This window comes from Oenanthe melanoleuca, chromosome 4 (assembly GCF_029582105.1).
Source record: "Oenanthe melanoleuca isolate GR-GAL-2019-014 chromosome 4, OMel1.0, whole genome shotgun sequence".
Classification (NCBI taxonomy): domain Eukaryota; kingdom Metazoa; phylum Chordata; class Aves; order Passeriformes; family Muscicapidae; genus Oenanthe; species Oenanthe melanoleuca.
In genome coordinates, this window is record NC_079337.1 from 11575782 (window position 1) to 11603465 (window position 27684).

Sequence of the window (27684 nt, forward strand, 5' to 3'; positions counted from 1 at the left end):
TACTAAAATAGCTTCTTTTTTTACTCACCTTGCAAATAAGTCAGCAAATTTTGGAGGACTGTTTATAATTTTCCAGCCAGTAAGTTGCAAACAAGCTTAAGAGATTCATTTTCAGACAAAATTAGGTTTGAAGATCCTGGAAATAGAGAACGTTTTTATGTTCTTTTGCAGAGGTATTTTAAATACTGATGAATGTGTTTATCCAACTGTTCTATTTTAGCCTTTTATAAATCAAAGTGTTTTAATGATAGAAGGAAACACTGCTGCTAGGTAATTAATAGTCAGAGGGTCTTGCCACTGGATTTATTGTCTGTTGAATCATTTAATACAAGTTCAGTATCTTGGTATTTCTTCTGTATAGCATTGGGTAAGGTCAGTCATGCATTAAATCAGGTGTCTGTGACAAATGCTGTAGGCACCCTCTTTCCTGTGTTGCTGAAAATGCCAGTGTGGCATTTTCATTTGTTCTTTCCAAGAAGATGCACAACTTGTGTTCCATGCAAAGACACTTGGCAACAGTCATCAAACCCCATTGTTCTCCGTTTCTGGCCTCATCTGTTTTGTGTATTTTTTTCAAATATGACCTCTAGTGAAACTAGTATCCATGGCACATCATCTCTTCATAAACCTTCAGTTCAGCTTGTGAACACAGATGGTCAGAACTCAAAATGGACAGGAGTGAAGATGCTTTGCTGTAGTAGTCTGTATTAATCTTTGTGATTCTGATTCACAGTCAAATGTTTTATCTTGGCTTGGGTTTTTGTGTCTTTTTATTCTGATGGTTGTTAATCCATTGTGTGTTTGTAGCAATGTTGATGGGTTTGGATTGGAAGCAGAAGCCAGGATGACAACTTGGCACATTATGATCCCCTCTGATATAGAACCAGATGGAGTCTACAGTCAGGATGTCAGTGAAGGTAATCTGAGAATGACAAAGCCACAGATGTCTCATAATGCCACTTCTGTATTGTCTCTAAACTTTTACCCCTGTGAGTCAGGGCAGGGGATTGTGGTATGTGTGTGTTACCCAGTTACTCTCTGGAGGGGCATGGGGGCTGTGTATGTATAAAAATGCATTAAAAATAGATGAAAAACTCTTGGAAATACCAAGATAGACACATTGAGGATAAATTACTGTTTTGTTAAAATAGTAAGAGCCCTTCCTTGTTTTCTGGACATGCTCCAGAATTAGAAATACAATTTTATATGCACTGTTTTAAATGCAATAGAACTGACTCCTTTTAAGGTAAGAAGTATATATATATATAAACTATACAATTACTATTTTGTGGCATGCTGACAATCTTTCACTCAAAGAAATTTATGAACTAGTTGTGGAAGAAAGTATTCAGTGATTCTTACATGTGTGTACTTGATATTTATGCAGGTACTTAGGCACACATTATATGTAAAAATGCTGAAGCATAATATATGTATAGAATTATATATATATTTATAGACACACTCATATAAGGTTTTTTTCAATTTCATTTTATTAATAGATGGGTGTGAGAGATGAGTCACAGCTAATCAGAGCCAAAGTTTCAAATTCACAGAGGAAAAACTGCCAAAATTAATTGTTGGAGTTTTCTGATAGCACACATAAAGGCAAAAAAAGACACTCTGGCCAAAGGCATTTCACACATCATGCAAAGTGGGAGAAAACTACAGTGTAATCACAGAAATTATTCATTTCACTACTGTAGAAATACCAATTCTATGAGCACTGTAGAGAGCTTGCTGTTTGTGATTTTGTACTTATGCAGGTCGCCAGCTTCTTTTAAAAGCCATAAACAGAGTATGGACAGAGCTGATCCACAGCAAAAAACAGGTTTTGGAGGAAGTTTTCAAAGTGACACTGCCTGTCAATGACCGTGGCCAAGTGGATATAACTGTTGCCAGACCTATCATTGAGGAAGCAAGTTTAAAGTGTTGGCAGAATCATTTGGGTAAGTCCTGACTGAGGATTTGTCTGTTCTGAAGGGTGGATTTCCTCAGAATGAACTGAATGCACTGGATGTTTTAATATAGGCTTAACTTTTTTGTAGCTGTAAATACTCTATAAAGTGGCACTGTGTAACATAGAATCCTTCAGAAACTGGACCATAAACAGGATGTTCTTACACTCCAGTGCACAGGGCCCTCTGTGAGTCAGCAAATAGCATATTGTGGGTTACAGTGGTAGAGGCATTGGGCTCCTCCCCATGAACCCTTGGTCAGGGGTGACCTCTGTTACCATTCCCAGGATGAGATGTGCCAGAGGGAGGGGGATGCTCTGGAGCATGTCTGGGTGCAGCCTGCAAGCTCTTGGTCTGGTGATGAGATGGGAAATGGGTGACTGAGCAGTCCTCCTCTAACAGCAGTGATGCTATGACTAATTCTTGGCTGGGAAATCTGTTCAGCAGGAAAAGGACCTGGGAATCTTGGTGGACAACAAGTTACAGACAAGTTAACTCTGCATCCATGTAATCAAGATCAACTGATGCTTGAGCCGTTTTTTAGAGTTTAGACAGCAGAAATTATGATCCAATAGATGTAACTCATTTGATGATTTCGCTCTTCTGAAGTAATTGTGGTTAACCTGGTTGTACAGAAAACATATTTGGAAACCTGGAATACTTGTTTTTGCAGTCTCTATATTTCTGTGTGCTCTGGCTGATGTTTGCTCAGGTTTCCATTATCTCCCTGATGGCCAGTGTATTTGCAGAAGTAGTTGGAGTACAGCTGCACCTTTTGAAGCAACAGAAAAGGTCATTCTATCTAAAATAACAAGTATAATCGGGTGAAGGGTAAAAAACCTTCTAAAAAGTGCTCCCAACACTTTGTTTTTCAGCTCATGAGAAAAAATGCATCAGTAGAGGAGAGGCTTTGGTTCCAACCACACAATCAAAACTCTCACGAGTCAGCAGTGGGTTTGGCCTCTCTAAACTGACTGGTTCCAGGAGAAACCGCAAGGAGAGCGGACTGAGTAAACACAACCTCTCTACACAGGTAATTTCTGTCAAGTAATGACCTGCAGTCTAAAATCCAGGAATGTGTGTTCAGGATTGTGGTAAATATCCCAAGGTGGGATATTTTGCAGAGTGTGAAGTATTATCTTGTGCTTGGTTTTGTTTCCCTTTTTTGACTATCCAGACTGGGCATCTTGCTTCTATGTCCTAATTTAGTAGGTCCATCTGCTTATCTGTAACATTAAGCCAAGAGTTAACCCTTCATTGTGGGTGAGACTGCTCAGCTGCTTCTGGTTCATGACTGTGATAGTCTGGGTCTCAAGTTCAGTTTGCAATACTGCACTGAAATGGAAGCTGTGATACAGATGTTGGTTCTTTTTTCTATCCTGCCCTCAAGATGGAAAAAGGGGTTTAGAAGTTTTGTGGAAAAATATGCTGCTAGTTCTCTTTCTGAGTTGAAAATTAGTCAGTGGCTTTGAGAAATTAATGAATTCTCAGTGGTCTCAATCCTTTTCCTGGTGAGCAGGCATACAATGAAAGGGAAAGGGAAGAACTTAACAGAGCTGACAGGAACTATTCCTGGTTGTGTCAGGAGAGGAAGCAATAAGTGAAAACAGAGATCCCATGGGACCAAGTGGGGAGGGATGGGTGTCTTGAGGATATCCAGCAAACTAGGCACAATCCACAAAATACTACTTACAAGGAGGAAGGGAAAAGTAGTGTTTCTCAGTGCCAATCTTTGGCTGTTCAGGAATGTTTATTTTAAGGAACTACTCTTTGTGAGCAAGTTTAGCAAGGTGATGTATTCATAGGCTTTTCATTCAAACAAAGTCTTGTTTATAAAGTGTTATTCCATCTGCCACCTTGTTTTTGTCTTAGGAAATTTCCCAGTGGATGTTCACTCACATTGCAGTGGTTCGGGACCTGGTTGATATGCAGTATAAGGAATACCAGGAGGTATGGATGGCTTGCAGTGTTAATTACCTGATATTGATGTTTTGGCCTGTTATATCAATTGGTATAACCAACAGGTTATGTCAGTGTCATTTCTCATTATGAGGCTTGTGAAAAATTGTGTTCTCATAGGTGAAATGCTTGAATATTTGCATACAGTTGTTATTTTTAAAAGGATTTTAGATAAAATCAAATAAACAAAAGAGGAAACTCATTTTGATCTGGTTGTAGATGAAAACCCTTGTAGCAATATCACGTGTTAAATCTGAATTTTTTTAAAGAAGCTTAATTATTTGGAAGTGTGAAAAAAACCAAAGCAGGGTACAAAAAGGGAGGGATTAGAAATACACTGTCTTTCTAATGCATTGTAGAAAAACTTAGAGGAAATGTGGAGAAGCATTGTGATTAAATGGTAGTTTGAGAGTAACGTAAAGAAAATTACATGATATCATGCAGAAATAGAAAGTGGCTGGTTTGTGCCTTCCAGAATGAAATTGTTCCACCCTGTGGTGTCTGCTAAACGTTCCTGAAGACGTTTGGTTCAAACCTGGTTGCTGAGCTAGAAACAGATCATTAAAAGCAATTTGTTAAAAAAAAAACAACAAAAACCCCACCAAACTTTACTTCACTGGGTTTTTCCTTCCTGTGCAAGTAAGGCCGGTTTGTGTCTCATTGTTAAACGCTTTGTGCTCAGCGGCAGCAGAACGCGCTGAAGTACGTGACGGAGGAGTGGTCCCAGATCGAGTACGAGCTGCTGCGCGAGCGCGGGCTCTGGGGGCCCCCCATCGGCTCCCACCTGGACAAGTGGATGCTGGAGATGACCGAGGGGCCCTGCAGAATGAGGAAGAAGATGGTGCGGAACGACATGTTTTATACTCAGTATCCGTACATGCCCGAGGCTGAGCAGGAAACAAACTTGGTGGTAAGTATTCAGGAGTTTGGCATGGGCCCTGCTGCAAAATGCTTTTTTTATTTGGATTGTTTTTTTCTTCAGAAATGTGTTTTGCTCTGTTGTTATAACCTGGCATTTTGTCTGTCTGTCCTAAGTGATTGGTAAAATCTGCTTGTTCTTCATGATGTATTTAGGGAAGGGACTGAATCACTTGGCTCAACCCCAAGCAAATTTAAAGACATAAGGTGAGGTGTGCTGAGTGATCCTGGCAGCAAACAGCACAGGCATCTTTCAAACCGCCAGAGGCTGGAAGTACCATTACTGTGTGACGTTCAGTCTGAGTTCTTGGCCTTAATCTAGATAGTGTGGAAAACAGTGATCTAGGGAAAAAAAAAAATGAAAAGGCTACAGGCCTTGGTTTGGGTGCACTTGTGAAATGTACTTTCATCAATCCATGAAGATGAAGGTGGGCTGTGGAGCAGAAGTGTGTTTGGCCTTTGAAAGCTTAGCAGTTAATTCCTGCAGTCTTTATTATGTCTTTTTAAGCATGCATTTATGCATGCAGGATTTTTTTCCCTCAAATTATGCCTGAGTGTCAAAGTACTTTAAAAAAGCAGAGAAAACATAGAAGTCAGTCAGTTTTAAACTATTAGATATTTTTGCCTGCTTGTGGTCTGACACACAGTCACTGTAGCGACAGTTAATTCACATGAAGTTGAGAACATGCCATTCTTCTCAAAAATGTTCTTTCTCTGATGCTTATGTAATTGATGCCCTGTTTCCAGTCTGACTTCTCAAGCAGACTTCCTGAGACATCTGATGATACCATTCCTCAAAAGGTAAAGAAACAAGTACACTGACCAAAAGAATGTAAAATAAATACAACTTCTCCTGCATGTTAGGCAGTCTTAACAAGGCTTCTACGTTTGGCTTTCAACTTGCTCTTTCAGTAAATAATTCCAGACCTAAGGGTTTTTCCAGTAATCACATTAGAAGATGTTACTGTGCTGTCCTCAATCTTCACCTATTAAAACTTTCTTGTAGACCTTCCCTTCTTTGCTGCACACTAACAGGCTGTGTTGGGCTGTGCTACCACTGTTCTCACTGTGTGGAGTGTTGTGGCTTTGGGACCTGAAACTATTGGTCAGTGGAACACATTTAGTAATGGGCAACACATCACTTGGAAGCACTTCCTGGGAAAGTGTTTCCTTCTAAGAGAGGACCTGGGGAGAGTTTTTTCTCCTTTTTGGCCATAATGGGCTTTAAAAGGCTGACTTTTGTTAAAGCCTGTATTAATTTTGTCTTAGCTGACTCTTCTCCATTTTGCTATTAAAATGCACACATTTGCTTAAAAAATATGAATCCTGCCTTGAAAAGAACATACATGCTTGGAAGTGGCTTCTCTGCAAGCATTTCAGTACTATGCCTTTTTCTTAATTAGAATTGCAGTCTTGCCCATCACTAAGTACAGTGTGTAATGTGCATTCACTCATTTTGAATTACCTTCAACAATAAACTAATTCATATAAATGCAAGTAATTCTATTATACAGAGTGTCTAATATAAATTGTTTCTGTTTTCTTTTCTTCACCTTAGCAGTACTATAAAGGATTTCTCTTTGTAGGTTATACATAAGTTGTTTCCACAAAAGTTTTAAGCATCATTTAAGTGGCAATTTTGTGCTGCTAAGGAGTGAAGACAGTGAGCAAATTAAATTACAGTCCTTGCATTTTTGATTTTTGGGGACAGCCAATTGACCTGAATAATAAATTTCTGTGCTGATCTTAGTATCTTTATCATCTCAAGCATCAACTTGCAATAAAGCTGTAGTTTGATTTCTATTCTGAATGTTGCTTCCTTAATTGAGGAATGTAGGAATTATCCTGTGATAATGGCTGGGACAAAGAGGAAAGGAAACACCATACACACAAAAAACCCCCCAAACCACAGCGATAAACACTTGACAAAGCAAACCACCCCCCCAACTCTCCCCCAAAAAAAAAACCCAATAACACCACAAAAAGGTAGAAACAATGCTCAAATAATTACTTCAGGTACATACCTATTCTCATGCCAGTATCTTGCCCATAAACCATTAGAAACTTTACTAAAAAAGGAAGTAACTGAATTAATGAAGAATTTTTGAGTGTTAAACCAAATCTCTTAGTGCTTTTAATTCATTCCAGCTTCCACATCACTATATCTTCTTGAGGCAATTTTTAATTCAAATTACTGCCTAACAAAGAATTCAGCTGGCTAACAAACTGCATATATTGGTAGGCAGTAAAAAGATGATAATATGGCCCTCTGAGCAATCAGTCTTAAGCACAAGAATCCCAACTTTTTGACAGTTCATAGCATACTGGCTACACCTACTCCCCATATTGTAGTTTTATCTGCAGGATTTTCTGCAGCCCCATTATTGCTTGAGTGGCTCTATAGCTCCTTGCAAATAAGCCAACAGATCAGACCTCCTGAAAAGTCTCTGTTCCTGTCTGTGTTGGTGTATGAGCACGCACAAAACACTCGATGGGCATGCACTGTGCTGCACACCCTGTTCCTGAAACCCCTTCAGTGAGGGACTGAGGGAGGAGTTTGCTGACCAGGGGATTTTTTCCATTTTTCCCAAGAAACCTGCTCGCTACAGGAGAGCCATCAGTTATGACAGCAAGGAGTACTACATGCGCCTGGCTTCCGGCAACGCCGCCGTCTTCCAGGACGCCATAGAGGAGAACACAGTGGGTGAAACAGCTCAGCAGGAGCCAGAGCACGGGGAGGACACTATTGCAAGAGTCAAAGGTTAGATGGTCTGGTTTGTCACCTCATGCATTTGCATTAAGACAAGTTTGAGTCCTGCAGGACTCTTGTTCTCTCTTAGCATTGGTCAATAATTTGAAGGATTGCAGGTTTTGCAGAATTAAATTTTCATGTCTCAGGGTTTTGTTTATCTGTCTCTGTTCTCTTCCAGGGCTGGTGAAGCCTCCCCTGAAACGATCTCGCTCTGCTCCTGATGGAGGAGATGATGAGAACCAGGACCAGTCACAGGATCAAATTGTTGAGGGGAGTTCGATTGATGAAGAAGAGAAAACTGACAATACAACTTTGCTTCGACTTCTTGAAGAAGGAGAAAAGGTACTGTGTATTTCAAATTTAATGCATTAGAATTTCTTCATTATCTATCCCAAGCATGAATAAATGTCCTATATACCTTCCTTGATCTGTATATTTCATCAGCTTCTTCATTGAAATGGGTACTTTGTGTGCCTGACCCTAAAAATGCTGTACTGAAAACTTTTTTTTTTTTTTTTTAAAAACTTCTGCTACGGAAAAATTTACCTGTCCTGAAATGAAGGCTATGAGCTTTATCTCGTGCTTGGTTTATTGTCCTGTCAGCTTAGTGATCAGGATAGAAAATAAACATTGAAAATATAAGTGCTGAACCTGGCACACTGTTCCTAATTAATCATTGCCTTCATTAGAATGGGAAACTTTGATAAGTAGTATTTTATCCCCAAGATCAGTGTTGATTTACTGTGCTGTGTATTTGGTGTTTCAGAGTTTGTCCATCTGAAGTATACCATTAAGTAGCATTGTTATCATGGCTGAGTGGGCTGCAGGTTCTAAAATATGTTCAGGCAGCATAGTGCAAGTGAATGAACTGGTAAATAGATACATTCATATCATACCAATGAGGTATTACTAGTCACTGGCATTAGGTGTGATTAAAGGAGAGACTGACAGGATTTTTGCTGTACATACAAGTGATAAAGCAGTGTCTGGGACTTGTTCCAAAGAGCCTGTGCTCCTTGACCTGCTTTCCCTAAGCACCTGCTTTTCCTGCCAGATCCAGCACATGTACCGCTGTGCTCGGGTTCAGGGCCTCGACACCAGCGAGGGGCTGCTTCTCTTTGGGAAAGAGCACTTCTACGTCATCGATGGCTTCACCATGACAGCCACCAGGGAGATCCGGGACATCGAGACGCTGCCTCCAAAGTGAGTGCATCCACAGTTTCCCTCATCCTTAGGAGCTGAACCACAGGTGTTCAATGAGGTTTTTGAGGAGTCAGCTCCCAGATAATGTCAGATGCAAGAAGACCTCAGGTGCTGAGTAATTTGTAGTATGGTATATTGTGAAAATCAGCTGTTTCTGTTCTGGACTCTCATATGAATTAAGTGGATAATTCTTTTAATTTATCTTCTTTTTAATAATTTCTCTCTTGCCTGTTATGTTCCTTTACAGGATGCATGAGCCAATCATACCTAGGGGAGCAAGGCAAGGTCCAAGTCAACTCAAAAGAACTTGCAGCATTTTTGCATATGAAGATATCAAGGAGGTGCATAAAAGGAGATACCTTTTGCAGGTAACTTGGATACCATATTTGGATAGGGGAGGCATATTTGGAGTGTTTTGGCAATGTAATTTTTAAAAATGAAAATCAGTGCATAACTGATGAGTATTTGGAAAGTGAAGCTTTTGACTGTGTTGAAATTGAAGGGTTTAGGTTGGGCATCCTTGTTGGAGCTTACCCAGGTTTAGTTTATTGGGTGTTTAGTCAATGTCAGTGGTTCAAAAGTAAAACATTTAGTTACCCTAAGCAAGGTCTGCATCTCCATAATTTGGTGCCACATGTAGCATGACTAAACTGGTCTGTGCCTGACCTTCAGAGTTGACAAGAAAATAAGTTATTTTTGACGTGGGTTTGTCTTCTCTGTTTTCAGCCAATTGCAATTGAAGTTTTCTCAGGAGATGGACGGAACTATCTTCTAGCTTTTCAGAAGGGGGTTAGAAACAAAGTTTATCAAAGGTATTGTAAAATAAATTAGAACATTAACATTGAATGTTTGCAAATACCTGTGTGGAAGCTTTTTGGTGCCTGCTAGCACCCTAGTGCTGCAGCAAAGAGCCACTAGAAGGCACTACATGCCTTCACTGAGAAGAGGCTGCTGCGAGTTTGTTGGAGATGTTGTGATGCTGCTCAAAAGGAAGCCTGTAACTGTACTAAATGCATGCTGCTTCTCAGGAGATGACATCCCAAGGACAGAAACACTAATCACAATCTTTTAACTGCTGCTGCAGGTTTTTGGCTGTGGTGCCATCTCTGACCGACAGCTCGGAGTCGGTGTCTGGGCAGAGACCAAACACCAGTGTAGAGCAAGGGTAGGTGGATCTGTTCCTCACAACCTCTGTGGATTATCAGTTTCCAATAAATGATGCTTGCATTGATGTCAGGATTATCTGGAGAGTATCAGAATTAATGTTATCAGTATGCAGATACATTCTGAAAGGAATTGGAGTGCTGAAGCCATGAGATTTATCCAAGTTGTTAAATATATTTTACTCATCAGCCACCACTTGCACTGAATTGCATAATCAACATGCATAATTTTTACAGTGTGTGTTTAGACTTCTAAAAAAAGGTACTGCTAAGGCAAAAAGGAACAGAGATATATTCTTCTAATTTATAACTTTTAATCTTGAAATTTTGGGTTGTCTTGTGAAGCTGTAACCCAGCTCTTCCTGCAAAGTCAAAAAATTCACTTTCTTCTTCCCTCTAGGTCTGGCTTGCTTAGCACTTTAGTGGGAGAAAAATCTGTTACTCAAAGATGGGAAGTAAGTATGAAAATGTTGATGTATTTTTTGTATTAAATTCCATGTTCTGTAGTGATACCTAAATAATCAGTACACATAAGTTGCATCTTCTTATTCTAGCAGGTGGAGCATAGTGTTATAGAAAGTGTATCTCAGCATTTAACTTCTAGTATTTCATGATATCATCATCAAATAGGAAATGGTTCTACTGTTGAAAATGCAGGGGGAGGGCTGTATTAAAAATAGAGTAGAGCAAGCATTGCAATACTGAATTAAGTTTCTGTGTTTGGGGAGGGCTGTACACTGACAGTCTGGCAGGTTTATGTTTGATTGTTGTAAAGTGGAAACTTTACTGTGCTGTTATCTGTCTTCCTTAAGAGAGGAGAAATCAGTAACTTCCAGTACCTGATGCACTTGAACACTCTGGCTGGCAGATCCTATAATGACCTCATGCAGTACCCTGTCTTCCCCTGGATCCTCGCAGACTATGACTCAGAGGTAAACGAAGCATCTTGTCAGCCTTGTTAGTAATCTTTTATAGTTGGAGGTTTCTATTTTGTTTCTCCCACTTCTCAGCAGGGAGGGTATTAGAGAATCTTGGCTGTGCTGATTTTACAGATGTTGTTGGTCTGTGCATAGGTGAGGGCTAGGATCTAGAGAGAGACATTTACCCCTCTACCTTGAAACAGTTCCTGTAAATGTCTGCATTAGCTTTAAGCTGAGTATCCTGAAGTATGCTAAGCACACAGAGAAAGCATCCTTGCCCAGAAGACTCTGGTTGGGGCTACTATGAAATCTAGCCCCAGAGTGAAAGAATTTGCTTTTGGAAAAGGTGAAACATCCTATTTATTCTTTTGTGGACAGCCATTGCTACCAACTAGACCATTACATAAAATACTGCTATTTTTGTTGAGTATTTAAGAAAAAGTTAGGGGGAATTGGGGACAGGATAAGAGGAGCAGGGCATAAGTTGTGCAGAACCCAGATGTGATTTAAAATAAAACACACTGACTCTCTTGGATCAGGCTGAAGGACTGTTTTAAGCATATCCAGCATTGCAATTGCTGTGTGTGTAGAAAGCAAGGATAACAGCCTTAGGAGGTAGGTGGTGCTAACTGTGGTAATCAGCAGTGTTGAAAGGATGTGGTTTGGTCTTACAAAATTGTTGCCTGCTTTATTTTTAAAGGAGCTGGATCTTACAAATCCCAAAACATTCAGAAACCTGGCCAAGCCCATGGGAGCTCAAACAGAAGACAGGTTAGCCCAGTACAAGAAGCGATACAAGGATTGGGAAGATCCCAATGGTAAGTAAAAGTAATAATCCATCCTGCAGAAAGAGCAGAGAAACATTTGCCTGCCATCATGGGAGGGACTCACAGATTTTCTTATAACGTGGGAAAGACATCTGGATATAAAAGTGCAGAACCTTTACCATGTTTTATTAGTGACTGTCCAACAAGGACTAAATTAGAACAAACGGACATTAGCTTTCTTGCTGTGTTGTTTGTTTTAAACCCAAATGACAGCTTTGTTTGTATGTAAAAACAAAGAACAGTTGAACATTTAGATGAGTTTAACATTATCTTAAGACTGGAATTGTCAGGCACGTGAGGCACACAACCAGCTGTGTCTGCTATTTTGAATGTGTCCAAGGCCACATTCAAATAATTAAAATACAATGTTAATTTCTTTGTGTGTTAGTACTGATTCTGTGACCTAACTACTTTCTCCTGTGTTTATGATTTTTAATCTGCAGGGGAAACCCCAGCCTATCACTATGGGACCCACTATTCCTCAGCCATGATCGTGGCTTCCTATCTTGTCCGGATGGAGCCCTTTACTCAGATTTTCTTACGGTTACAGGTAAAAATTACATCACTCACTACAAGTTTCTTGCCTGCTGTATATTTCAGACTTCACTAGGAAATAAAATCAGTCAGCTTTGCTTTCATCAAATATCATAGAAGAAATAGCTTTTAACAGAGTTTTTACTGCCTGGCAGGTTTTTGACGTGTCTTTTTTAAAAGGTATGATAGAATTCACCTTTTTTTCTTTTTCTGAATGTATGCAAAACAAAGTATCAGCAGACAAAAACCAAAACAAGTTTTATTGTGAAAAATATTTTGCTGTTTCTCTGAAAGAGACTAGACTTGAAATCAGACAGATGACTCTTTTCTTAAAATTCTGTGTATCTGCATCTAGATTTTCTGTTATCACATACCTGAAAGTAAGGCAGCCAATAAGATTGGCGTTGTTAGAGAAAGAAACGTGCCATGTTCTAGTGTCTTCCCCTGGCAGAGGATGTTGTGATTTGCCTTGCTGGCCCAGGTTGCTGTGCTGGGAATGCTGTGCCACTGACATGTCCCTCTCTGTGCCCGGCAGGGCGGTCACTTCGACCTGGCTGACCGCATGTTCCACAGCGTGCGCGAAGCCTGGTACTCCGCCTCCAAGCACAACATGGCAGACGTCAAGGAGCTCATCCCCGAGTTCTTCTACCTCCCAGAGTTCCTGCTCAACTCCAACAACTTCGACCTAGGTAGGCAATGAGAGCTTGAGAGCAGCGCTGTGGGTGGGAGAACATGTTCAGATATCTTCTCAAGCACTGAGTGTTTGTTTTAAGCAGTTAATACAAAGTGTCTTCTGAGAGTTGCAGAGCTAGTCTCTGAAAGGGATTTTGTTTGGAGTGGTGTATTCTTGTCAATTTTGGGGTTTTTGCCATTTCAAAATGCACAGATAATCATGTTTTACTTGGAGTTTCTCTACTCTGCATTTCCCTCCTTGTAACCTGTTCCATGATGGTGTTCGCCATCTTTGTAGTTTATTTTTTTAAGCTTCTCAAAATCTGTTTTGACAAATCTTCGCTTTTAGAACTTCAATTGAAAATATTCCTAAAGGTTTTTTGAGTTGTCACAGCTTTTGTGACAGTGATTATTTAACAGGAGTCATGTAGGTGACCTGTTTGTTGGAGATGCACGTTATTTATTATATGTCACTCTTGACAGTGGCATTAAGCTCTTATATTCTGAATCTAATGACAATAATATAATAAAGATTCATCAAATCATAGCTTTTAATGGCCTCAAAGCCTTTATTCAAAATTTATTGTAAAAGAGTGGAAGCACAACCATGCAAAAAAAGAAAAGCAAAACCCAATGAACACCTTGCAAAACCTCTCCCAGCTGTAGTTTACACAGAAGAATATGGGTATTACTGAAAAAATGTTGAACTCTTGTCCACTTATCTTTGTATCTGATAATTTTGGACTGTAACCATTGGAAATTCTTCACTGCATTTGGACCAACAGGAGAAAGGTTTTTTTAAGGAAAAATTGTCAAACACTGAGGTACTCTTGACGGTGGCAATTTGTAGCAATCCTGCTCTCCTTCCTCTCAGGTGAAAAGAAAGGAAGATTTGAAGTTTGGTAATGCAAGTAATCTTTCTGTTGGAGCATTGCACTTATTTTTTGTGTACCCCTGTAAAGTTGGAAATTTTTTGGTGTTCCTCTGAGTTAATAGGAAGTGTGGAATTATCTCTTGACAACAAATGACAGAACAAGAATATAACAGAGGAGTTTTACCAAATACATTTTTGGATATCACAACATGCCACCATTTGATGTCCAGAGTGAGAATGAGGCTGTCCAGGACAGGGTGAATGTGCCCAGGCCATGGGCACATTGGGGGAATTGCCAGTACCCTTGGGCATGGAGCTTGTGGGGGACACCAGTTAGCTCTGCACTGTTAGGAAATGAGTATTTGGCCACATCACAGGAGCACAGGCTATTCTCAGAGTAAAACAACAATTTCATTCTATGATATAACATTATTTTCCTGTTCATAAGTCTTAGTGAGGGGTATTTGGGTTCTTTCTCTTGAAAGCAATCTTACATGAACAACTGAGGCAGAATTTTTCATGTTTATTGCCTGACATTTAAAACCCAGATAGTATTTTAAAGAGTGAAATAGCTTCCTTTATACATACAAGATATTAGAATTTTATTTTTTTAATTTTTTTTACACTTTTGCTGTTGCAGTTCTGTTTCAGTGCTTCTATCCAATTTTTTTCCTTCTTTTTGTTTTTTATTAGGTTGTAAACAAAATGGCACTAAACTTGGTGATGTGATACTCCCTCCATGGGCAAAAGGAGATCCTCGTGAGTTCATCAGAGTCCATCGGGAGGTAATTTGAATTTTAATGGTGACAGTAGAAAATGTCTGTTGGGACTTTCCACTGCATATTAATCTAAGCTCAATTTGTGCAGTCACAGGCCACTCTGTGAGCTCAGGGTTGGTGTCTGATAGTTGCCAAGAACCAGTGTTTCATCTCCTTCCTTTTTGGCTACAGAGTGCTTTGAGGCAAGAGTTGCTTCAAGAAAAACTTTATCAAAACATAACAAAAATATGTCAGATCATGTTCTGAGTTTTTTCCTCGTGGCAAGTGTAGTTAACCAGTGAGCAATTTATCTCATTTTAATGCATGCTTTCTGAATTTCAGGCTCTGGAATGTGACTTTGTGAGTGCCCACCTGCATGAGTGGATTGACTTGATCTTTGGCTATAAACAGCAAGGTCCTGCTGCAGTAGAAGCTGTAAATGTCTTTCACCATCTCTTCTATGAGGGACAAGTGGACATATATAACATCAATGATCCATTAAAAGAGACAGCTACCATAGGATTCATTAATAACTTTGGACAGATACCAAAGCAGGTATAGCCTTTGTAGAATTCTTATTTTCCAGTTAACACTCAAATTGAGATGTGTTAATGTAAAACAGGAAGCTGTTTTAGGAGTGAAACTTCTTGGGAGTGTTTATTCATAAATATTCTTCCAGTGGTATGAAATCATTTATGTTTCCCTCATAAATTACACAAATATTGACTTTGGGCTTTGCTTGTGAGATTAGAAATGTCTTTTTTCCCCCTTTACATCTTTAAAGTAAAGGCATAATGAATTGTGGCTCAACTCTAAAAATCAGCATAAAAAAAAGAGAAGTTCTATGTTCCTGCTGCAAAGTCATGGGGGAGGAGTGAAAGTGCAACTTCGAAGTAATGTCTAGTGCTAAGGTATTTGAAGTTACTCTGTAATAAAATAGTTTCTGCAATGACTTCTGCTCCTTTTTTTTACCTCAGTCTCATGGGTGCTTCACTCTTGTAGGACAACTGTAGTTAAGGAGCTATAAAGACCCATTTTTGATACAGCTTTTCTACAGTCCTTTCAAGAGATTGTGTTAAATAAGTCAATGTAATATTAAATCTGGGGGTTCAGGTTCAGGAGGGTCTCAGTGTTGGTTGTTTCAATTTGGGTTTTTTTATTGGGCATTTCTTTGGAGTCTTTTTGCTATTCAGTGAAAATCTTAAATGTCATTGGTGAATATTTCCAATCCTAGATCTGGTGGAAGCCACAGATGCCTTCAGCAATTTGCTCAAGCCAACTCTCAGCCCATAATGTTTCAGAAAAGCCATAGGATGTTCCTGTGGCAACCCACTAAGAGCTGTCTGTCTCTCATTGCTTGGAAGGAAGGCTAAGAACTGCTCATCTGTCTTCTGTGGCTTTTCTCCTTTCTCTTCCTTGCTGTCTCTCAGTAATCTAATTATGTAGTGGCTGTAGGGTTTTCTGCTCTTATATAATAACCAATCCCTGTGTTGTGATGATAATCAGACATGGCCCAGCCAAAGCCAGATGGACAGACAGGGGCTGGAACAGAGGGCAGGGCAATAGAAAAACACTGCATCTGAGTCCAGAGCTCTGCCTGCATCTTCAGATGCCTGTTAGGTACAAACCTGCAGTCAAATCTACCAGGAATTGCATGATCCTTTGCTGGAGGAAATAGATTGCACTAAACTTGGGAAACTCAAAACTTCCTTCAGGCTTTGTTGGTGGTGAGTGCTCTTGGAGCACATTTTTATGTGACTGTAGAATTTTGCTGTTCCCTTCTGCTATTTTCCATGGGGGATCCAGGGCAGGCTCTCTGTGACCTGGCTGCTGTGCATTTTTGCACTTCTCTCCTGTGTAATGTAACATGCATCTTCTTTATCCCATCTCTTCCACTGGTAATGTGCCTGGCAGTTTGGGTTTGTATTTTAAAAAGTTGTGATGTAAACATTGCAGTGCTGGTGGTGAGTTTGGAAGAGGGCTCTCCATCAGATGCCACAGCCTGAGGGGGCAGAGCAGTTTCACTCCTTGTTGGTTTTTCTATTGTTTGTTCAAGTTTTTTGAAATGCTTATCATGGTTATTAGTGAATACTGAGTATAACGTAACATTTGCTGACCTGCAGAATTTTTAGAAGGGGTATTGGACATATTTCTGATCTTTTTAAGCTTGTGCCCTTGTAAACCTGTAATTTTGGATGATCATTTAATTTCTTGATGAATTTCAGCTCTTCAAAAAGCCCCACCCACCAAAGCGTGTCAGAAGCCGTCTGAATGGAGAGGCTGTGGGAGCCTCTGTGCCCCCTGGTTCCACAGGGGACAAGATCTTCTTCCATCATTTGGACAACCTGAGGCCATCTCTTGCCCCAGTGAAAGGTAAACTTTCAACCCACTGTAGTTTTTGCTGTTTCTTTGCCCAGGCATAGTAGTTTTGTGAGAGAGACAAATTCAAAATATCCTAATGCTGTACTGTTATGTTCTTAGCTACCTTAAAGGAACTTGGGAAACACCAGAGCTGCACCAGTTTAATATAAGATTTTAAAAATAGAGGGATAAAATGGAACCCAAGCACCTCTTTATAAGTTTGAATTTAACAAACAACATACAAAGTAGGTTGTTTTTGGGCCTCTATTTTTATTTATAGATAGTCTTTATTTTTGTCATTTTCACAGCAAAAGGACTATTTATCGCAGTGCTGAGAAGTACTAAGGAATGTTGGCAGGAAAATGTAGTATTGGTAGCTGCACTGAGACAAAAGAAAGTGTTTTTTGAGTTCACATCTGACATTGGACTGAGCAAAACTTAATTGTCTGAGAGCAGGTAAATGCTATACAGGGATTTCTTTCCTATCTGAGTAAAGGAATCTGTGGCTCCCTGCTGTAAAGAGAGGAGGACATTCTATTAAATGAGGCATAGCAGGGCTTAGGTAGAAGACTCTTAAGTCAGGAAATTAGAAAGCACTGATCTATATTTGGCTCTGCATTTGTTAGGAATGAAGTAAAAGTTGCCATCACTGCAGCTGAAGCAAAGAATGTATAAATAGCCACTACAGAGACCTTGCTTTGACAGGGCAGCAGGTGCTTCAAGGGGTCAGATAGAATTTGTCTTTCCCAGCAGTAAGGCATAACCCCATCTTCTTTTTCAGAGCTCAAGGAGCCTGTGGGGCAGATTGTGTGTACTGATAAAGGCATCCTGGCAGTAGAGCAGAACAAGGTTCTCATCCCACCCACATGGAATAAAACATTTGCCTGGGGCTATGCAGACCTCAGCTGCAGACTGGGTACCTATGAGTCAGACAAGGTTTGTAATCTGAAATTTGTTCCAGCAATGAGTACTCAGTAGTGAAAAAAACATAACAATGAACATGTATTTCACATGTGAATGGCATTATCTTCTGCTGCATCAGTTTTATTGCTCCCTCTTGAGGGTCTGCTTCAGAATGCTGGCACAATAACATTAACTCATAATAGCTTTTTACCAGGTCTTAGTGACTTAATGAGTGTAAGGTGCTGGCCAGGGTTTTTTTTATGCTACAAACTGCTAGTTCTGCAAGTAATTATTTTTTTTCTGAATTTTTAGGCTGTGATTGTTTATGAGTGCTTGTCAGAATGGGGTCAGATCCTGTGTGCCATTTGCCCCAACCCCAAACTAGTTATCACTGGAGGAACAAGCACAGCAGTGTGTGTGTGGGAAATGGGTGTCTCCAAAGAAAAAGCTAAAGCCCTCACACTGAAACAGGTAAAATACAATAAAACTGCCTTTCATATAAATTAATGCAAAAAGATCAAAGTAATTATGTAATGATTGCTGCTCACCTTAGAAACCATGAGTCCAGCAGGTCTCTGGAGAATGGAGTAGTTGAGATAGCCATCTGCATTGAAAGTGGGCAAAATGCATCTTTAAAATTGCATTGTTTTTAAGAATAGTGGATCACTGAGAGCTTTCTGGACAGAAAGGGAATTTGGTAGTTGTGTTAATAAAATTGTACAGGTAAGTTTTGTGAAATAATGTGCTTTGTAGTGTTACATGTAATACCCCCATCTAAAAACTGTGTCAGGAAGGCCTGTGAAAGGAGGCTGACTTGAAGGTTAAATTTCTTCTTTTTTCTTTTTTTTATTTTTTAATCATTAATTACAGCACTTTTTAATCTAAAACAAACACACATGCTTTAAAGTCAGCTGTAGCTAAGTGCAGAGTATGTTTTGTGTGTTTACTAAAAAACAGCAAACCCAACAAATGTAACCAAAAAAACCCAACCACAACTAAGTTAAAATATTCTAGCAGCTGTGTATCATTGTTATAGGTTGTGTTACTGCTCCATTAGCATCTTAATAGCAGGACTCTTTTTTTTTTTTATTTCAGAGGAAGTCTTTCCCTAAAATTTATGAAACAAAATTAAGAGAATTATTATGTGTATGAGACAAAACACTGTATCTTAAATTTTGGGGCAGCATATTTGAATACATTTACTGTGTTCAGCAAGTTTTATTTTAGCTGAGTTCATTTTAACTGGGCACGGTTTAGTAATCTGTCTTTCAGACTGTTTTTCCAATAGTTAGATTAAGCCTAAAATGTAAAAATAGGGCCTCATATGAGTAGCTGCTCATGTTTTTCTTCTCCTTCCAGTTGACTTTGCCTTTTTGGTGGCAACTCTTTCTTGTCTCTTCTGTTTTCTCTTAGTCATCAGCAGTTACTATAGGAGTCATTAAGTTCTATTTTCAGAATGTAATTTCAGGTGCAGCCTGGAACACTTTCTCACCTGATAAACAGGCTACTGATGCAGAATGGGGTTTTTTTCAGTGGAAGGATCTATAACATAAGACCCTTGAAATTTTGTTTTGTCAGAGTTTTTATAAATGGAAAAAAAATAATACTTTTACCATTTTCAGTGATGGAAATAGTTATAAACTGAAGAGTTATAAGGTGCATCTTGTGATAGGATATTCTGGTTAGGTTACCTGAACCTTTCAGGTCAGAGGGTTTGGTGTGGAATCTTTGTGCTCTCTCCTGATTGCTGCTTTTGCTCCTGCCTTGTGTGTGCAGGCCCTGCTGGGTCACACTGACACTGTCACGTGCTTGACGGCGTCGCTGGCGTATCACATCATCGTGAGCGGCTCCCGGGACCGCACCTGCATCATCTGGGACCTGAACAAGCTCTCCTTCCTGACTCAGCTCCGGGGCCACAGGGCTCCCATCTCAGCCCTCTGCATCAATGAGCTAACGGTGAGAGCCACAGCCATCCTCCAGGGAGCAGGAGCAGGAGCTGGAAATCATTAAACCAAAGGGAAAAACCACTAGGCTATCCTGTTGACTTAGCAGAACTTGTATAACTCATCTGAAAACTGATTAACAGCTGGTTTAGGGAATAATCTTGTCATTTGTTCAGAGCTGTACATGGGTGCATTCCACACAGAGTGGCTTGAGCTCAGAAGAGATTATTAACAGTGCTGGAAGCAGTATAGTTGGTGTGACATTGCAAGTGAGCTGCCAGACCTGCCACAGGAGCTAAGAAATGCTTTTGATGCATGACCTTGGTTAGATTCTCTGAGTTTGAAGGAAACACAGTATACTTGGGTGAAAATGCAATGCCAGTTGAAGTGGAAACAAGACATATCCTAAAAAACTGTCTTTTCCTGGTGGTCCTGTGAGTTACAAATCGGTGTTTCCAGCTCCCATGCATGGCCATCAGGGCTGGATGGACCCAGCTGCAGCTGGAGCAGATGCAGTGGTTGAAATCAAGACAAGAGAGGGCTGTAAATCAAGCAGAGGGTAGCAAGTGGTACAGTTCATTAGCTGCTGGTGGTCTGGTTGTAGCACTGCCAGTGCTTCAGACTGCAGCTCCTGCTTTTCTCTGCAGTTGTTTGGACTGTTCCCAATAAGGAAGCAAATGAAATTAAAGGTGGTACGTATTTGTGAAAAAAACCAGAATCAACATGAGCAGTCTTTGGAAACACTAAAAATAGGCTGTTGGATTAATATGCTATGGAAAGTGGAGGAGTTGGTCAACTCATTCTATGTTGTCAATAGAAAAAATAAGTTGCTCCTAAGTGTAGTTTTCTAGGTAGAGTTAAAAAAAAAAAAAGTGTATAATCGTAAAGGTTTCTTCAACTGGCCATACTCCTGTTGAATAGAACTTCCTGAAAAATGCCAGCCTTGCAACTTGGCTTATAAATGAACTTGACTTTATATTTTTGTGGAAGAATACCTGCAAATTTGTATTGAAATCTGGAGGTGTTACTTGTCTTTGCAGGGAGACATTGTATCCTGTGCTGGCACTTACATCCATGTGTGGAGCATCAATGGCAGCCCTACTGCAAGTGTCAACACTTTCACTGGCCAAAGCCAGCAAATAATGTGTTGTTTTGTGTCAGAGATGAACGAGTGGGACACCCAGAACGTCATCGTGACGGGGCATTCGGACGGGGTTGTCCGGGTGAGTACCAGGAATCACTGTCTGGAAAATAAACCTTATGCCTTGGTGGTAGTAGTGCTTAGAGAAGTCATGCCTATCCAGGACAGCACAGTGTCCTGCCCAGGACCAAAAGCAGTCCTGCTGTATTTGGGAGTTTCACCTGAACAGTTCTTTCTCCTTTTTGATGCCCCCATTGGGATGTGGTAGCCACCAACAGTCAGCAGAGCATACGTTTTCCTTCCTGCACTGTTTTGGTCACCAGCTTTCAAGCCTGCAGACGGTTGTTTTGGTTCACCATATTAGTTTCACATGCCTTGAGACTAGAAAGAAAAGAGAAACTTAGTGTCATCTCTGATCACTACCAGTCTAACCCAATTTTCAGTACTTCTGTGTGCAGCCTTAACCAGAGTCTGCTGGTCAGACACCTGTGTGGAGTGGATTCAGGCATGAACACAGATGTCCTCTTACCGTTTCTAGTCCCCAAAAACAGGGTTTAGTATGGAGATGTGACCTGCCTTGCATGCTACCAGTGCAGTACACAATTCTACTAAGCTATTTTAACTACAAGTGCCTCAGGAAAAAGCCAAGTGTTCAATAAGTACCACTCTGCTTATTCCCTGTCCCTCCAGTTCTGGCGGATGGAGTTTTTGCAGGTGCCAGAAACACCAGCTCCAGAGCCTGTGGAGATGCTGGAAATGCAAGAGGACTGTCAGGAAGCACAGATAGGTATGTCTCCTGGAAAGTGTTTGGTATTTCCCTGTTGTATCTGATCTTTGCTATAGGTAGGTGAAGTCCTGTGGTTATACAGTGCAGAACAGGATGATGGAGATTTTATCTCAAAAGGCACAATGAACAGAGCATCAGAGTTCTGTGTTCACCACCTTGCTTAAGATAGTTTCATATTTTTACAAGTTAGAAAAAATGTTACCCATTGTAGCTTCTTTTCTGTGAAGGTGGAACTTTCCTCTGTGTTTGTTTCCAGTGTTGGTGCGCTCAGTGGATTTTCCAAAAGCTAGATATTTTTTAGTATGAAATGAAATAATAGCATAGCAGCTGAGTTAATGTGCTGATGGAACAGCTTAAACAAGACAAGCAATGATATCCCTTTCTGCTCTTGGAAGATTTTGGGCTGTGCTTTATGATCATTTCTTTTAGCCATCTCACCTTCCTCTTGCCCTCTTCATACTGAAGATATGATCTGAATTTGGATCTGAACCTCATGATACTCATTAGTAATTATTATATAAATATCCCTTTTGGTTATTTTGAGTTTCACTCAGAGTATAAATGTCTTTGGTAATTGTTTTTTGTGCTAATAACAAGTCCTGTTATTAACAAGTCTCTGCATCATATTTTTCAGTCAGTTTCAGCATAGCTGACTGTGCTTACTTGTGTAAGTTTTGCTGAAAGGTTTTGCCAACTTGAGTGTTTCTGAAGTTTTTGCTCCTTTTGTCTGTTATAACCTTCCTCAGAGGGACTATTGTAGGAAATAGCTTCACCTAAGGGGTGTCGTTCTCTGGCAAGAGAGAAAAGTGCAAATAAAGTGCCGAAAATAAGAATGGTGTGATTCCTGGCGGGAGCTGAGTCTCTGAAATGGCTCTGAGATGCCTGCATGCAGTGTCCCTCTCTCAGCAGTGTTGGTGCCTGTTGGGTTGCAGGCAATAAGGAAAAGGCTCAGGCCATAACCAGCTCACTAACAGCACCTTGTCCCCTGTTGTGCCAATCCAGGGCAGGAAGCCCATGAAGAAGACAGCAGTGACTCCGAGGCAGACGATCCCTGCATGGGCCAGGACACAAAAGTGCAGGAGAGCCAGAGCCAGCCAAGCAGCACCAGCCACAGGCCTCGGTCATCATCAGCCAGAGCAGCAGCAGCATGGTCAGCAGACAGCAGCTCCGATGACTCCAGGCGCTGGTCAGACCAGCTCAGCCTGGATGAGAAAGATGGATTTATCTTTGTGAATTATTCCGAGGGACAAGCAAAAATGCATCCCCACGCTCAGGTTAACCACCCCCACCCCAGCTATGCTGAAGCACGGCACTACAGCAAGCTCAAACCAGGTAAAAGAAACCGTGCACAGCCCTCAGTTTTATTCCTGAGTCAAATGGTATAGGAAAAGAGAAAAACTTGAATCTCTGAGGGAGATTTTTTTCATACTACAAAGTTGCAGTTATATGTATCTTGGGGGAGGAGGGAGCAAAAATGAGAAGGAGCAAATTTGCTTTATCCCCTCCCACTTCCCACTCCTTTGTAGGATACAGATGGGAGCGTCAGCTGGTGTTCAGAAGCAAACTAACTATGCACACGGCATTTGATCGCAAAGACAACGCACACCCAGCAGAAATCACCGCGCTCGGCATCTCCAAGTGAGTGACACCTGGGGGGCCTTCCAGTGTTCTTGTTCATAACTGTTCTGTGCAGGGCAGCCTCCTTCAAGGACTGAGATAAAAGCACTAAAGAGAGGGAGACCTGTTCAGCTGCTCTTTGCTACATGGACTGTTGCAGCTCCATTTCTCAGCTGGAGCAGAGTGTTTGGGGCATTGGTTCCCACGCTGGCACTTTACCACTTTGTATTCTCTGTTGTGTGAAATCAGGCATCCGTGCCTGTGGTTACCAGAGCTGCTGCAGGAATGCTGTTGCCTTTCCTTGCAGGGATCACAGCAGGATCCTGATCGGGGACGGCCGGGGCAGGGTGTTCAGCTGGTCGGTGAGCGATCAGCCGGGCCGGTCGGCGGCCGACCACTGGGTGAAGGACGAGGGCGGCGACAGCTGCTCGGGCTGCACCGTGCGCTTCTCGCTCACCGAGAGGCGGCACCACTGCAGGAACTGCGGACAGCTCTTCTGCCAGAAGTAAGCAGCCAGCATTTTGGGTGGGGAAAAGCTGTGAACTCTGGTGAGAGGTCGAGGCTGCTTGAACTGTGTACAGGGCTGTGAGGATGCTGATTATGGAGCCACTAGCAGGCAGCTTCAGATAAAATGCATGGCACAGAGGATGTGTGTGAGCTCCCTTTACCCACAACTGAAGTGCAAGTCTCCTGTCTGATCCACTGGGTCAGAAATGATATTTGTAGTTTTATTTGAGTCTAAACTGGTGGCAGCAGCTGTTTTTAAGCTCTGTCACACAGTTTCATTGCATTGACTCTGTTGTGATCATTTTGAGTGATTTGCTTCTGAGTGATTTTGAGTGCCACACTGCTTTGCATCTCCATGTCAAGGTAAGTTAGGACAGTTTCCTGGAGTTTGAAGTCATGGTGATAATTCCCACAGCTCAGTAGAAAATGGGTGGAAATGGAGAGGACCTGTGTTCAGTGATGGTTGTTTTTTCCCCCAGGTGCAGCCGGTTTCAGTCAGAAATCAAACGGCTGAAGATTTCTTCGCCAGTCAGGGTGTGCCAGAACTGTTTCTACAACCTGCAGCACGAGCGGGGCTCGGAGGAGGGTTCCAGAAATTGATGTGGGCCTGGCAAACCTCATCCAGCCCCGCTGTCACTCCAGGAAGCAGGGAGAGCACGGGAAGGAGTTGGAATGTTGTCTGTTTACACTTACGTTTATACTGCGTTCTCCGCACGAAGAGTCAAAAGGGATCATTGCATTGGGTTGTGTGGACAGAAGGCAGACGAGGAGAAGAGCAAAGCCCAGGAAGACAAGGTTAATAACCACAGATCCAACAGAACTGGCAGCCCCTAAGCCCATGCTGACATGGCTGTCGAGAAAATCCTCGCTTATCCCAAACACCCCTTCTTGTCTTGTTTTTGTAGTTAGTCATCTTAACTGGGGGGAGGGGAGGGCAAGGCTTTTTAGAAGATAGTTGTAAATCTGCCTTCTTCGCAAGCAACTGTGTATATTGTAAATAGGTATAATGGCCTTTTTATCTAAATATGAACTTAACTGCCTGTTACATGGGACTTCAGATTAACCACTGTACTTTGTGTGGCATCTTTATCTCATCTATCAATTCAGATACGAATGTTTAAAAAAAAAAACAAAAACAGAAAACTCAAAGGCATTACGTGTATTTCTGTTAAAAATCCAGTCTGTGCATGTTTGTTCTTTCAGTTGCCCACAGTATCTTAATTTAAGTGAGGCTATTCATAGAATTACATGGATTTTTTCAAAAGAAAACATTTTTGAGTATAGGAACTTGGAGTATTTTATTCTAGCTGTAAGATAACCAGGAACTAAATTGTACACTTGTGTTGCATTTTATACCAAACTATTTACCACCTCAGTGTTGTTCATATTTAATAAGGCCTCTTTTATATATATGTCAGAGCTGCGGTTTTGTTAATTACTTACTGTTCATTAGCAGCTGATTCATGCAGTGCAAGAACCAGCTTTTATCTTCTTTAGTCAATAGCAATTGGCTTTTGCATATAGGTACAGAATTAACTCCTTGTGCATAAAATTTAACTGCTGTTGTCCCATAGCTTCTCTGCAAAAAACCTTTTTTGGAACCTTTTTTGGCACTACTCTAAAGCAGGGTGATCTTGGTCATGTCAGAAATGCTCCTGGGAGCTCTCTTTGTCTTTCAGCACACACCATCAGCTTGAGGACAGCAGTAGATTTCCATGATGGTTTTTAAGTTTCAATATGAATTTAATTGCAGTATTTTTTTACTACTCTGTCATTTATTTTGCACTACATGTAGGATGAAGTAGAGACACTGATATCCGCTGGGATTGGAGCACGTGCATTGGGATAGGCCCATGGACTGAATTTCTGCATGAGGTCTTGCCAGTGGGTTTTTGGTTGGGTGAGGGGGGAGAGGGAGGGCAGCAGGCAGGCTGGTGGTCGGTTTGGTTTTGGTTTTTAACATACGTGTATATATTTTGTAAATGGGTGACAAACTGATCTAGAGCTAGGTATATTCACAATGGATTCTTTTAACTAGAGGTAAGGATATGACCCAGACCAACAGAAGACAGGTGGCTCTGACAGTACTTGAGTGAATGTTGTCACTCAAAGGGATGAGATTATCCTGCACTTGGAATGACTTGGGCAGGCTCTGGCCCTGGGATGGCAAATCCTTAAAACCAGCATTGTTGTTGGAATTGCACCATCAAAAATGCCAGACCCTCTGTGTTGGGATGATCTCCTTCCAGAGGGCCCCTGTCTTCTCTTGATTTGAGCTTTTAGCAGTGAATAATTTGTTAATTCTGACCACTTACTATTTACCCTTGTATCACATGTTTATGCACTGAAGGTTAAATATGTATTTTGATACTTGTTTGTTTATTATGTATGTGCTGGTCTGTAAAATTGAGATATATTCCTGTTTTGGTATGTATACTAGGTCCCCAAATGAACAGAAAGGCTTCTCTAGAGCCCTTGCACACTGTTGAGTAAATGCAGGTTTGTTGAGCTTAGCTGACCCAAATTTTGGATCCAAAGAGTGATGGTCAAGTAGCCACACTGACTACTGGCTACCTGGCAGATTTGACCCTAAAAACAGGAAGAGGTCCTCGGTAAGCATGTGCAGAGCACTGGAATTTCTGTGTTCAGCTGTTCTCTCTAACGTTGCCTTCACCCTTCCCAAAACGATGCAAAACCAGCATAGTTCAGAAGACAGGCTCGTGGCCTTAACGTTTTCTGTTTGAAGAAAAGGCTGTTTTACCAACTCTTAAATGCCTTGGAGTCCACAGATTTCCTCCCCTTGCCTCCAGATTTCCAAATGACCCCCAGATTTAGGGAAGCCTTCTTTTCTGTGGACTGAAGCCAGGACAGTCGTGCCGTGGGTCCCGAGGATGGGCTGTCAGCCGCAGGCGCGTTGTACGGGTGTTGTTCACGCCTGCGGCCTCGGCGCCACACTAAGAGATCCTTGTTCCTTTCAAATTCTGCAGTGTGCAGGCTAGGCCCAGTTTACATTTTGCAGGCAAACCACCACAGCCCTCTGACTTAATTCTGTTCCCAAAAAACCACGTTTTTGCTTGTTGGAGGCGGAGGGGGACAAACACCTGCTCGTATTTCCTCTGGCAGCTGGTGCTGTGGGCAACTGTGGTGTTCACGTGGGAGTGGGGTTCTTTTCCATTTCATTCGAGCTTCTAATGCAAATACTTGCTTTGTTTTCCATGTAAAAATCTGTTGAGCAAAAATATACTCATGTACACTAACATTAGTAGACTGTATTCTCTGCAAGTACCTCACATGTCTTCTCCTGCCTTGTTCTTTGTAGTAAACTTATCCATGTACTCCTAACATTCGTATGTAGTGTGCAACTGTAATGTCATGCTTTTGAGAGGGGGTTGGCTGCTTCCAGCCAACAGTCATCAGTTCAATAGCAAAACACTTTAGATAAGTTATTTTGCACTTTCTTATGTATAAAATTGGTAGAAACTTATATTTGCTTTGTATCATTTAAAGACTCCTTTTGTTTCGGTAAATGAACTGTGTATAAAATACTTCTGCAGTTAAAACTGTTTTTAGAAAGTATTTTTAATTTCAGCAAGTTTGGTTACTTGTTGCATGACTATTAACACAGCTGACTTTTTGTGTCAGTGCAATGTATATTTTTTTTGTCCTGTTATTAACTTGTAAGCCCTAGTTAAATGGCCATTTATTTGTACAGCATCAGGAGTAAATTGAAGATAACTGGCTAAGACTGGAGTGTGGAATTTTGTACTATATTGCAGAATCCAATATCTGTTTTTTGGTGGTTACGTAAAAGGCCTGACGATTTACTATCTAGTGTGCAATCTGTGATATCTGAATGTTCATTGTATATTTGTCTCCAATGCAAAAAG

The 27684-nt window shown here is 41.0% G+C and overlaps 1 protein-coding gene across 4 annotated transcripts in view; it reads left to right on the forward strand.

Annotated features, from left to right (window-relative positions):
* The window catches only part of WDFY3 (WD repeat and FYVE domain containing 3), a 147997-nt gene extending 122206 nt beyond the window's left edge, over positions 1-25791 (forward strand). For 3 of the 4 annotated variants that reach the window (XM_056489731.1, XM_056489732.1, XM_056489734.1), the window contains 29 exons: positions 808-917; positions 1767-1949; positions 2834-2991; positions 3831-3908; positions 4600-4827; positions 5583-5636; positions 7428-7596; positions 7766-7929; positions 8642-8790; positions 9038-9158; positions 9517-9602; positions 9875-9955; positions 10354-10408; positions 10766-10885; positions 11574-11691; positions 12144-12250; positions 12770-12923; positions 14474-14565; positions 14881-15093; positions 16764-16911; positions 17681-17835; positions 18115-18273; positions 19579-19758; positions 20786-20968; positions 21577-21673; positions 22676-23005; positions 23200-23311; positions 23598-23795; positions 24277-25791. In XM_056489731.1, coding sequence (XP_056345706.1) covers positions 808-917; positions 1767-1949; positions 2834-2991; positions 3831-3908; positions 4600-4827; positions 5583-5636; positions 7428-7596; positions 7766-7929; positions 8642-8790; positions 9038-9158; positions 9517-9602; positions 9875-9955; positions 10354-10408; positions 10766-10885; positions 11574-11691; positions 12144-12250; positions 12770-12923; positions 14474-14565; positions 14881-15093; positions 16764-16911; positions 17681-17835; positions 18115-18273; positions 19579-19758; positions 20786-20968; positions 21577-21673; positions 22676-23005; positions 23200-23311; positions 23598-23795; positions 24277-24397 — 4123 coding nt within the window. In that variant the 3' untranslated portion in view covers positions 24398-25791. The remainder of the gene's footprint in view (positions 1-807; positions 918-1766; positions 1950-2833; positions 2992-3830; positions 3909-4599; positions 4828-5582; positions 5637-7427; positions 7597-7765; positions 7930-8641; positions 8791-9037; positions 9159-9516; positions 9603-9874; positions 9956-10353; positions 10409-10765; positions 10886-11573; positions 11692-12143; positions 12251-12769; positions 12924-14473; positions 14566-14880; positions 15094-16763; positions 16912-17680; positions 17836-18114; positions 18274-19578; positions 19759-20785; positions 20969-21576; positions 21674-22675; positions 23006-23199; positions 23312-23597; positions 23796-24276) is intronic. The other variant, XM_056489733.1, reaches the window with a different exon arrangement.
* The last annotated feature ends 1893 nt before the right edge of the window (positions 25792-27684 follow it).